Source organism: Erigeron canadensis, chromosome 8, assembly GCF_010389155.1.
Source record: "Erigeron canadensis isolate Cc75 chromosome 8, C_canadensis_v1, whole genome shotgun sequence".
Classification (NCBI taxonomy): Eukaryota; Viridiplantae; Streptophyta; class Magnoliopsida; order Asterales; family Asteraceae; genus Erigeron; species Erigeron canadensis.
The window spans coordinates 4,374,669-4,385,738 of NC_057768.1; the positions used below are offsets into that span (position 1 = coordinate 4,374,669).

Below are 11,070 nucleotides of genomic sequence, written 5' to 3' on the forward strand. Positions count from 1 at the left end.
TAATTCTTAAATAGTAAATTTCTAATCCTACAAGGGTTATTGGTATAAATTTTATTATAAGTGATATATATTTTCGAACTTTTCTAGCCGAGCTCGAGTTATGCTTATAGACACAAGCCAAACATGAGGCTTTTTCAAGCTTTTCGAGCCGAGCTCAAGCCATATGTAGGTACAAGTGTACAACGAGTCAAGCTCGAGCCTATACACTGAAAGCTCGTCGAGCTCGAGCGAATATTTGTTCGAGTCATGCTAAGCTCGAGTTCGTCTCGACTTGTAACACCCCTAATAAAGCCCACTTAATACCTGAAGGCCTATTTAAAGTAACTAAAAGGCCATGCTATATATGCAATAATAGAAGGGCAAAAGAAAATACTTCAATTAGAGCCAACGTGATGGAAAAGATCTTATACATGAATATTGGTGATGGAGAATCAAGTTATGGCAACAACTCATTTCTTCAGGTTTCTCATTCCCTCCTTTATGTTAGTACATGCATGTGTTCTACTATATTAAACTCAGCTCGATTACACCTTTTTACGTAGGAATCAGCTACCAGCTAACTTTGTCAAGCACACCATTATGGTGTCTCTCAAGTGCCTTATTTTTACTTATGTGCAGGAAATCGTGATACAAAAAACACTACCGATTCTAAAACATACGACGATTAAGGCTATCTCTAATAATGATACCATCTTGGGTCAGTGTTTTAAGATCGCAGACATGGGATGCTCTTCTAGCAAAAATACTCTATTGGTAGTATCTAATATTATTGATATAGTCCAAGAGGGATGTAAAGAAAATAACCATAAAGCACCACAGTTTCAAGTCTTCTTAAATGACCTTTTTGGAAATGATTTTGGTAACATTTTCAAAATGCTACCGGATTTTTATGCAACGATTAACAATGAGAAGGGAACACGTTATGGCCGTTGTTTTGTTTCAGTTGCTCCTGGTTCGTTTTATGATAGAGTTTTTCCGGACCAAAGTTTGCACCTAATTCACTCCTCTTATTCAAATCATTGGCTTTCTCGGGTAACTATTGACCAATTAATATATATAACACTCTATATATATGTAGTCATTTAAATATTAATTCAAACGATTTTTAATAACTATAGTTCCCGCAATATTATAGGTACCTGAAGGTCTTGAAAACAATGCACTGAATATATACATGGCGAAAACAAGTCCTCCAAATGTGTTTTACACATATGCAAAGCAATTTCATTTTGACTTCACAAAGTTTCTGCAAATGCGATCTGAGGAATTAGTATCTCGTGGATGTATGGTTTTAGTATTTATCGGTCGAAGTAGTCCCGATCCTACTAGCGATGATTGTTGCAGTTTACTTGGGCTATTAGCGCAATCACTTGTCGACATGGTCAAAGAGGTATAAGGTGCTTTCATATCAAAATTCAAATTATCTTTTTTTTAGTATATCGTTCAGAGATTTAGCGTACTTTTCGTTGCTGAAAACTTTTTTAATTTTCAGAAAATGTGAAGAGTTTATAATCCTTGAATATCCTTGAGAAAATTCAAAAACACTCTTACACCGTTTGAAGACGGTATTTGAGACCCAAAACCAGTGAAAGGCGGCATTGGGAGTTACTTTTCTACTCTTAGTTACAAGTTTGGAAAACACAAAATTTCCATTTCTGAAGTAGTTATAAAAAAAACTATAAAAAAAAGTTTTCAATATGTAAAACAAGTTGGAAAACAAGGTTTTCTGTTTTCAAAAAAATGATTTTAGAAATATATCTTCTGAGTTCTATGTTTCCATTGAAATATTTTCTAGGAAAAAAAACCCTGATTTGTTTCAACGAGTAACCATATATTTAGCTAATTTTACATATCCCACGTACAGGGGCTGGTTCGAGAATCAGATGTTAACTCATTCAATATGCCGGTATATTTTCCATGCGAGGATGAAGTTAGAAATGTTATTCAAGATGAGGGCTCCTTTTCTGTTGATAAATTGACTGATTTCCATGTCAATTGGGATCCACATGACACAAATTATACAAATAATGATCAGCCAATTATCACCCAATATAGCCACGGGACAAACACAGCCAAAGTGTTGAGAGCTGTTTTAGAACCGTTGTTGACTTCTCATTTCGGAAGTTTTAACATTGACGATTTATTTACAAGGTATGGGAAGCATGTGGCCAAACATCTATCTACCAAGAAAACAAGATACTTTAATTTAGCCATTTCATTGATCAAACGGTGAACAGAACAAATACATGATATCTGTTGCCTAGTTTTAGGTTTTTAACCTTGATATATGCAATGGATGTACTCTTCTCGCTATAAATTAATTTCAATTATATATTCATCATGAACCTTTATTATGGAAGTATAATAGTATTTTTTTTGGTTAATGTGAACATCAAGCCAATATGAGGCTAAGACATTTGGCATTTGGTATAGGCTTTTGTTTCTTGAGAAAAAATCATGGTTCAGTGAACCCTAATACTAGTTGATTCTTGGTATTTGTTAGTACATAACTTTTGCCGTTAAAAAGTGATATCTAGTGATACTTGTCATTTTAAACCATAGAGCTTACTAACATATATAATTAGTTTTTTGGATAATCATCTGCCCATTTTTAACATAAAACCAATACCTTTAGCACTCTGAAATTTATAAAATGCACACCATAAATCCTTCACACGTGAGAGCAACAATATCCATAATGGATACAGATACTAAGCCCTGTGTGACGGCATTATTCTAGTACAGATACTAAGCCCTTTCTGTGTGACAATATTCTATTGAACCATATATATAAGGGCTTATATTCCCTGTTGTTAACTGCAGCTGACAGCAGCAGCATGAAAACCAAAGGGATTTTGTATCATTTATAAATTGAGAAGGTTAATATGTAAAAATTTGTTCTTTCTATAGCCTATAGCTTGTTGCAGATTTGATGTTCCCTATATATAATTCCATATTAAAAACATATAACAATTATGTAATAGTTACCGTACATATATATAATCCCTTTCCGTTTAGGCAATATTCTAGCCAATTCTGTGTAGCTATATCTTTACTACATAGTAAACCATATATATAAGTCTAAATTAAAACATCAATAAAATTGAAATAAAGTCAGAAAGAAAATAAATAAATCCAAACTATTAAAGGTAATTTATTCATTGAACGTGTAAAATAAACTGAAGAAGAAATATGAATTGAAAGCTAATATATATAAAAAAAAATGGATGAAAATTGAATTCATTTCTAATTGATTAGTCACGAAATAAGCTAGAACTTATTTATTTAAGACAATTTGTTTATCTACCAATAATCCAATATACACTAAAATAAAATTGAAACATTCTTTGGTGGACGCATCACATCCCCAACTTCTAATTCATGGAGGGCTAATCTCTATCACCTTCAATGGACTACTCTATTTTTCCATCACTATCACATGTTAGATACGTGTTGGTTCCGTGTTTAAAATCTCACCAAAGATGATATCAAGTGGTGATGGTCGAGGCAATGGGGTTAGTAGCTTATTGATAAGATTTTTAACCTTCAAGCATTACGACCAGCGAGAGATCACTGATACGAAAATGTAAAAGGTTGAACCGTGGGCTGCAAATACTGAAAAACCACATGGACCATTTATACAATTTTGAAAAGAAAGCAAAAGGGAGGGGTTGGTGTGAGGTTGGGTGGGAATCATAAAACGTGCTGCTGCTTTCGAATCGCGGACCATATGTTTAACCCTTGACCCGAACCCATCTGTTTCTGTAATCGCAATAGAAGATATCACTATATATACCCCCACGGCCCACCCCACCCCACCCCACCCCCATTCTCTCTCCCTCTCTCTCTACAATCTCTCTAATTCATCGTCAACGACAATGAACAGTGGACCAGGACTCTTTTCCGATATCGGCAAGAAAGCCAAAGGTTCCTCTCTCTCTCTCTCTCTCTCTCTATATATATATATATATACACACACTCATCAATTTTGATATATATATATACACACACTCACACACATAGAAGCTTAGATTCTGTATGAAATTTCACAAGTTCTGTTGATTAATTGTAATATATATAATTATGTATATATATATACGCGCACACACAATTGATATATACACACAGCTAGGAGCTAGATTTTGTATGAAATATTTCAAGTGCTTTTGATTAATCGATATATATATGTATGTATATGTATATATATATACAGATCTGCTTACCAGAGACTACATATCGGATCAGAAGTTCTCGCTTTCGACCAGCACCGCTAACGGACTAGTACCTATCTTATCCTATCTTCTTCAATTTCATTTTCTACTCTCGTGTTTATGATATTATTAGCTGCATAGTGATATATATAGTTTATATGTTATATAGGTTTGTAATGTAACGTAATCAGATCGATTTTCTAGATAGATTCGTAGAAAATGTTTTTGGATTATTGATTATAGATATGTTCGTTTTGATGTATCCATGTGGTTGATGGTAGACATTTAGTTTAGGTTAGAATGAGTAGAGAAAAGTGAGTTCTAGTTACTTGCTACTTTTTAGTATACGCGTAGGTTCGTTGCCAAGTGTGATTGGAACTCGATTTGTTTCTGTTGTGAAGTTATAATAATATGTACTTATACTCCACTCTTCTTTTTTATCGGTTTTTCCGTTTTTCATTTTTGTGATGGTAATGGATATGCTTATTGTTGTTATCTAACTAAACACTCGTTGGTTGAGATTATTTCTTTGGTAAAGGACACTTGTAGTTTAGATAGTTGTGAAATATGGAGTTAGTTTTGAAAGTATTGCGATGGAGTCACGGAGTGTGGAACTGGATAGAGATGGTATATTTTTATTATATTGACTAATAGATGGAACTTTATCTTACGGGGGAAATATTTTCATTTTGTTTAGTACTGATAATAGATCATATAATGTTAACCAATCTATCTAGGAAAAGGTTACAACACATTGCTAATCTCGCTAGAAGAAACTGCAGTTTAGCTCTCATTATGTTTTCTTTTGTGCTACTAGTAAAATAAGAGAGGCACTCTTTTATGGACTTCCCATAGCTGTTTTATTAGATCAATGATTGAATGAAATGCAAACGTGCGGATGATCACATTACCTTGAGATGCCGACATTAGTTTGGGCAGAGGTGTGTGATACCGTCATCTGGAAGTAGGAAATAGTAAATCGTTATTTAACTTGGTCAACACCAATATATGTATAGTAGCACTCCTTTTTTACCTGGACTTTTATTCTAATCACCCTACTGAGAGTATAAACTCTTCAAACTAGGTGGCATACAAACCTTTTGTGGATACATCTACTACTTGATTCTCCACGTCAACATCATGATTCAACTCAAATTCATTATGTGTTTTTCTGGCTAGATTGATAATGCACCACTACATTTTTTGTTCTTGCTTGAATAGTTGGTGTTTTTTCTGCTTACAGTTGTTTAATTGGTAATTGCTTAGAAATTTAGTAAATTAATCATTTATGCATGTTCTTCAGTTATCTAGCCAACTGTTCTTGTCACCATAGTTGTGGTTTTGTACTAGCTTCTGTTGTTGCAAAAGACGCTCTTTGCTGTCGCTTTCAACATCAAGAGATTGCTACTATTCCAAGCTTATAAACGGACGTGGTAGTAGATACATAAGTTCTGTCATTTTCTCATGCATGGCCATCATCACAATAATTAATTGATTTGAATCTTTATCTTTTTTATTCAGATCGCTATAGTTTGATCATAGTCTTCATATATCTCAGTTTATCGTTTAATTTCTTACTAGTTGTTCTGTTGCATATACTATCACACTGGTTGCATGAGAAATAGCAGATTTAGCTTAATTTAGGTCAATGAGGTTAGCCATCACTTTTAAGTACATTGTGGCAGCTTTTGTATCCTTATGTTCATGAACCACTTATAAGCATTGGGTCATATTGACATTGAAACTGGCTTTGCATTTATGCAATATGCAATCCAAGTTTGTTCAGTATATCTTAGGAATACTTATATGGATGGAGAAATATTTATCTTTAGGCATTATTGATTTGTAGGCCAAAAAATAAATTGTTTGAGTTCTTTCATCCAAAAGTGAATTCCAAAGTTCTTTTATGGCTTAATAGATTTGTCATTTTCTGCGTAGTACAACAGATAAGAGTAATGATAAACAAACTAGAATTCACATGTACCATTAAAAAATCACTTTGAGTCGGAATTCTTCAATTTTACCATTAATCTAAGAGTTCCTTTCATCACTTACTCCTTATTAAGACGGTCTGGGTATTTGGTTCTGAATGAGTTTTGTTGAAATCTTGATCCAACTTACTATATAGAGATATATGTTCATTACCTTTATACATCGAGGTACTGATAGTTTCTAGGTGTAAGTGAGATTGATTCACAGTGTTCTTTACTTTGTCATTGGACTAAATGTCTCATCATGGTTTAGACCGTATACTTTAACTAGCATCTGAGATGTGTGCCTTCTAGTGGATCTATCTGGATGGATATGCAAGAGACTGGTTTTACTTCTTTTTTGTTTTGGCATGAGCTCCCCAGCCTGATTTCTTTTTAATGCAGCGATTTCCTTCATCTGCTATCTTAGCACACTTTAGATCCTAAGTTGCCTCCTCATTTCCTCAAACATTGTACATTATTTTGTTTTAGCAAAATGTATATACTTTGGTATTTGCCTTTGGATTCTCGCTAACTTTTCATGTTAAGATTTACTGAAACTTTACTGCGACATTTCTCCTAAAACCTGAGTAGTTAGATTCTTTTTATAAAGCATATGTACTTTGTGGGCAAACTTCTTTATTATATATGTTTTTTTTCTTTGTTATGGCTATTTTGTTGCTTTTTTGGCACATCTAAAGGAATGCAATATTAGCCATTCTTGAAGAGTCATAGGTACCAATCGACCTTATATGACTATGTGAGCTATATTCTCACTGATTGTCAATGTTAACTGATAAGTTCACATATGGAGTGTCACTCCAATCATTTCTTGTAACTTTCAGAGTTGAAATGGAAACTTTGATTTTCTAGATAGAAACTTGTATGTATATTTGCATTGACGCCATGTAAGCTATATTTCCACTGATTGTCAATGTTTAAGCAATAATTTCATATGTGGATTTTGGTTCCAATCATTTCTTGTAACTTTTAGAGTTGAAATGGAAGCTTTGATTTTTCTTGATACAAACTTGTGTGTATATTTGCATTGGCACTGTGTAAAAATGTGTGAGGTCTCACTTCAAGTTAGAAACTCAATTGCATATTGAACTTCTTCATCTTTATATTTAGCTTGGAATTGTTAAATTTGAGTATTTGAATCAAATTTGCCTGCCACAAATCACTGAATTAGCCATTTCTGTTTATACCTAGTTTTGTCTGCATATGCAGACTACTGACATCATATAGCCAGACTATATTTAGGCGACCATATTCCTATGCATGCATTAGGAAGCAATCGATAAGTAAAATCTTGAATAGTTTCTTATGATTCTTATCTTTCTCGTCATTGGATTTTAGTTTAGCTTTGTTTGAATTTTAGACTAGCTTCTCGACATCACATGAATTACATTAATCAGCCATTTTTATTTATATAATGTATTAGTGTGTTATTTTTTTATTGGATCTTAGAGTGGATTTTTTTTTTAACTTTATCGTCTAACTAATGTGAAATGACCGCAGTAGTTACTGTTGTCTATTGATATGAATATTTTTATAATGTTAGACTGTCACAATGCTTTGTTGTGGACTTGTGGCTATATCACCTAAATGTTTCTTTCTTAATATCTGAAAGTATAAATTGGTCTGGAGATTGATATGATCAACTACTTTTATTTCTGCAAGGAATTGAGATCACAAATAAGTCACTGTTCTCTGATGTGAAAGCTTTTCCGTGGGTTTTTTTTTTTTTTTTCCGAAATGGCAGAAACCAAATAGGGTTAATGAAGTATCTGGTGTTTTTCTCCACCTTATCGATAAAAATAACATAAATTATAAGGGTTTCTTCTTCTGGTATATATGAAAGTGTTATTGATTGAGGTTATAAATTTCGTATTCAAAATTTGAAGCATAAAACTTATCATGAAATGCATCCTATAATTCTGGGTAACTGAAAACTATACAAATAAATACGAGATAAAAAACAATGCCTTTTTTCTGTTGAAAAGTTTGAATTACTATATACAATGACTCTACTCTAAGGTTGACCTGATCCATAGTCTTGTCTTGTTTATACATGGAAGCTATTTAACCACTAAGGGGTTAGTGATTGTATTGGTACATGGGTTGACTTGTCATCTCTATGTTATATTAATCTTGTGTTTCCTTATATTGCAGGCCCTTACATCGAGTGCAACAAAGAAAGGTGGTCTGTCATCTGGAGATGTGGGAGCAGTGTACAAATATAAGAACACTTTAGTTGACGTCAAACTAGACACAGATTCAAATGTCTGCTTCTTGCTATCTTCATTTTTTAATCACTTGAGTAGTTTGTTTTCATGTATATCCCTCCTGATACCACTGTCTTATAGCAGATCGCTACCACATTCACAGTCACTGATATTGTGCCTTCAACAAAAACTATTGCCTCGATCAAGTTCCCGGATCTCAAATCTGGAAAGGTACATATCATTACTTTCATTTACATTAGTTGTATATTCTATTTCTTTTGGGTAAGTCATAGATTGTGTTGTTTTGCAGCTTGAAGTTCAATACTCTCATTACCATGCTTCTCTGACATCAGCAGTAGCCTTGAGCCAGACCCCAACAGTCGATGTTTCAGCTACCATTGGTACGCCAACATTTGTTATTGGTGCAGAGGCAGGTTATGAGACCTCGTCCGGCAATTTAACCAAATACACTGCCGGCATCAGTGTCAATAAACCAGATTCTAGTGCTTCTATAGTCTTGTAAGTAGTTTCGCATAATTACATTTTTAGATAATGTTTAGTAAATATCATTATGTGAAATTGACAGTAACTTTTATAGGGGTGACAAAGGAGATACGATAAGGGCATCATATATACACCATCTGGATGCATCAAAAAAGAGTGGTGTTGTTGGTGAGATCACCAGAAGGTTCTCAACGAATGAGAACACTTTCACAGTTGGAGGATCATATGCAGTTGACAGTCTCACTATGGTCAAAGCTAAGCTCAACAACCACGGGAAGCTTGCTGCAGTGTTGCAACATGAGATCATTCCCAAGTCACTTGTGACCATGTCTAGTGAGTTTGACACCAGAACCTTGGACAGAACCCCCAAATTCGGTTTGGCTCTTGCACTCAAACCTTGAGCACTTGTGGGATAATATGGCTTGTTGATTCTTTTGAAGGTTTTTCACGAATAGATAGTCCTATGAAGGGAGCATTTAATCAATAAGTAGTCCCTCAGGATACATTACTGGGTCTTCCCGGTGAACTACTTTAACACTGAGGTCTTTCTATCATCTATTCTTTAAGACATTCTTCTGATTTCCGTTCAGAAATGTGTAAAATCATATTTCGTTGTCTGGAGCGCGAGCATGGCTTCGTTTTTGCTAAGTTGATTTTGTCCTGGTATTATCTTTAATTGTCTACTACCAAATGTTATTTTTGAATGATTTGAAGTTGGAAGAACCAACATAATACACAATTAAGAAACAAAATCAACTTGAACTTCTTATCTGATTGATTGGAAAGTATAATTTAGTACGCTTCATCAAATTTCATCCAAATTAATTTTATAACTATGTAGGTATTATCTGATTTATGTTGATTTATTTTGTCTATTGTCTAGACATATTAGTCGGAGCAACAGTTTACTACTATTAGTAGAATTAAGTATTGAATATTGAATATTCTTATATCCGGGGATAAGTGGACAACATTTCCAAAATTGTTTTTAGTAGTTTTCACTTGTATTATTGCATTATACTGGACTTGAGTATGTTATATTTATACTGGTACTGGTCATGTATGCAATATTAATAATAGTAAAACCGCCCAGTTGATGTTTTTATGTTTGCATTTTTGATCCGATACATAGGGTCGCTCTAACCCATTTCATTCTTTTTCCTGCCTTAACTTGATTTGCCAAAGTCAAAGACGTAGGTAAGTGGGAATCTTAGATTTGCCTTGATATGCATTTGAAAGATAAATGTTTGCTAAGTTTCGATCTTTGTTCAATGTCATTTTGACCGAAGCTGCTTCAATGAGAACATGTGCATAGTTGCCTCTAGCTGAGTACATCATACTTGTATGCATGTCTAATTGAAATGGGGTTTGCATCATGACCGGACCGGTTTCAAACCGATCAAACTGGTTGACTTTTTACTTTAAGTTTTAAAACTCTTGGGGTATCTAACAAAAGTTACCTAACTGATTGATCATGAAGCATATAGTAACTGCATAACATCATTTGTTTACTCAACAACCTAAACTTGATAAACTGGCAAAACACTATAGAAAACAGTAAAAAGAAAGGAAAAAAAAAAACTTGAAAATCGAAAGGTAAAATGAAGGTGAAGTTAAAGGTTTCGATACAATGTAGAATATCTTCAAAAATTGTATAAACAAAAAAGAGAACACACACCATATTTACATATCAAAAACACGTACAATATAGTTCATCAAGTAAAAACCCACCTATTTATGAAAATCTAAAAAAGGAAATATATTAAAACACGACTAACACATATCTGAAAGTCGAACCATCTTAATTTCATACTCAAACATGACCTATTAGTTAAATTACTATTCTATTGTTATTGTTTCTTTTACAACTACTCAGGAACAAAGGCGTAGATGTTTTCAGATGACACTTCGGTTTCTAATCAGGAACAAAGGCATAGATGTTTTCAGATGACACTTCGGTTTCTAATCAGGAACAAAGGCATAGATGTTTTCAGATGACACTTAGGTATTTAACTGGGGGAGTTTAAACCAAACTCAAACCAAAGTGACTACGATTTAGGGATTAATTTCCTGAAATGTAACTATCTTTGACCGAATGTCTATAAAAAAAAGTTAAAGTTATGTGTATTGTATGTAAGCAACTTGAAAAAATATTTA

The 11,070-nt window shown here is 33.6% G+C and overlaps 2 protein-coding genes across 3 annotated transcripts; both read left to right on the top strand.

Moving 5' to 3' along the window:
* Positions 1 to 301: 301 nt before the first annotated feature.
* On the top strand, positions 302 to 2,306 carry LOC122610126 (benzoate carboxyl methyltransferase-like). Its single transcript, XM_043783121.1, has 4 exons — positions 302 to 461; positions 619 to 1,032; positions 1,136 to 1,393; positions 1,865 to 2,306. The coding sequence occupies exons 1-4, from the start codon at positions 393 to 395 to the stop codon at positions 2,231 to 2,233; spliced, it is 1,110 nt and encodes a 369-aa protein (XP_043639056.1). The 5' UTR covers positions 302 to 392; the 3' UTR covers positions 2,234 to 2,306.
* Positions 2,307 to 3,812: 1,506 nt separating this feature from the next.
* On the top strand, positions 3,813 to 9,561 carry LOC122578303 (mitochondrial outer membrane protein porin 2-like). 2 transcript variants are annotated; one of them, XM_043750235.1, is made up of 6 exons: positions 3,813 to 3,927; positions 4,214 to 4,281; positions 8,357 to 8,467; positions 8,551 to 8,640; positions 8,720 to 8,928; positions 9,008 to 9,561. In XM_043750235.1, the coding sequence occupies exons 1-6, from the start codon at positions 3,879 to 3,881 to the stop codon at positions 9,312 to 9,314; spliced, it is 834 nt and encodes a 277-aa protein (XP_043606170.1). In that variant the 5' UTR covers positions 3,813 to 3,878; the 3' UTR covers positions 9,315 to 9,561. The 2 variants fall into 2 exon arrangements, with proteins under 2 accessions (XP_043606170.1, XP_043606171.1); XM_043750236.1 differs by having other exon boundaries at positions 3,814 to 3,927; positions 8,554 to 8,640.
* Positions 9,562 to 11,070: the final 1,509 nt, after the last annotated feature.

Excerpts from the sequence above, each read along its gene's own strand:
- LOC122578303 (XM_043750235.1), top strand. The coding sequence starts at position 3,879 with ATGAACAGTGGACCAGGACTCTTTTCCGATATCGGCAAGAAAGCCAAA. Across the intron at positions 4,282-8,356 it reads CCAGCACCGCTAACGGACTA|GCCCTTACATCGAGTGCAAC; the intron begins GTACCTATCTTA and ends CTTATATTGCAG. Across the intron at positions 8,468-8,550 it reads AACTAGACACAGATTCAAAT|CAGATCGCTACCACATTCAC; the intron begins GTCTGCTTCTTG and ends ACTGTCTTATAG.
- LOC122610126 (XM_043783121.1), top strand. The coding sequence starts at position 393 with ATGGAAAAGATCTTATACATGAATATTGGTGATGGAGAATCAAGTTAT. Across the intron at positions 1,033-1,135 it reads CAAATCATTGGCTTTCTCGG|GTACCTGAAGGTCTTGAAAA; the intron begins GTAACTATTGAC and ends GCAATATTATAG. Across the intron at positions 1,394-1,864 it reads TCGACATGGTCAAAGAGGTA|GGGCTGGTTCGAGAATCAGA; the intron begins TAAGGTGCTTTC and ends TCCCACGTACAG.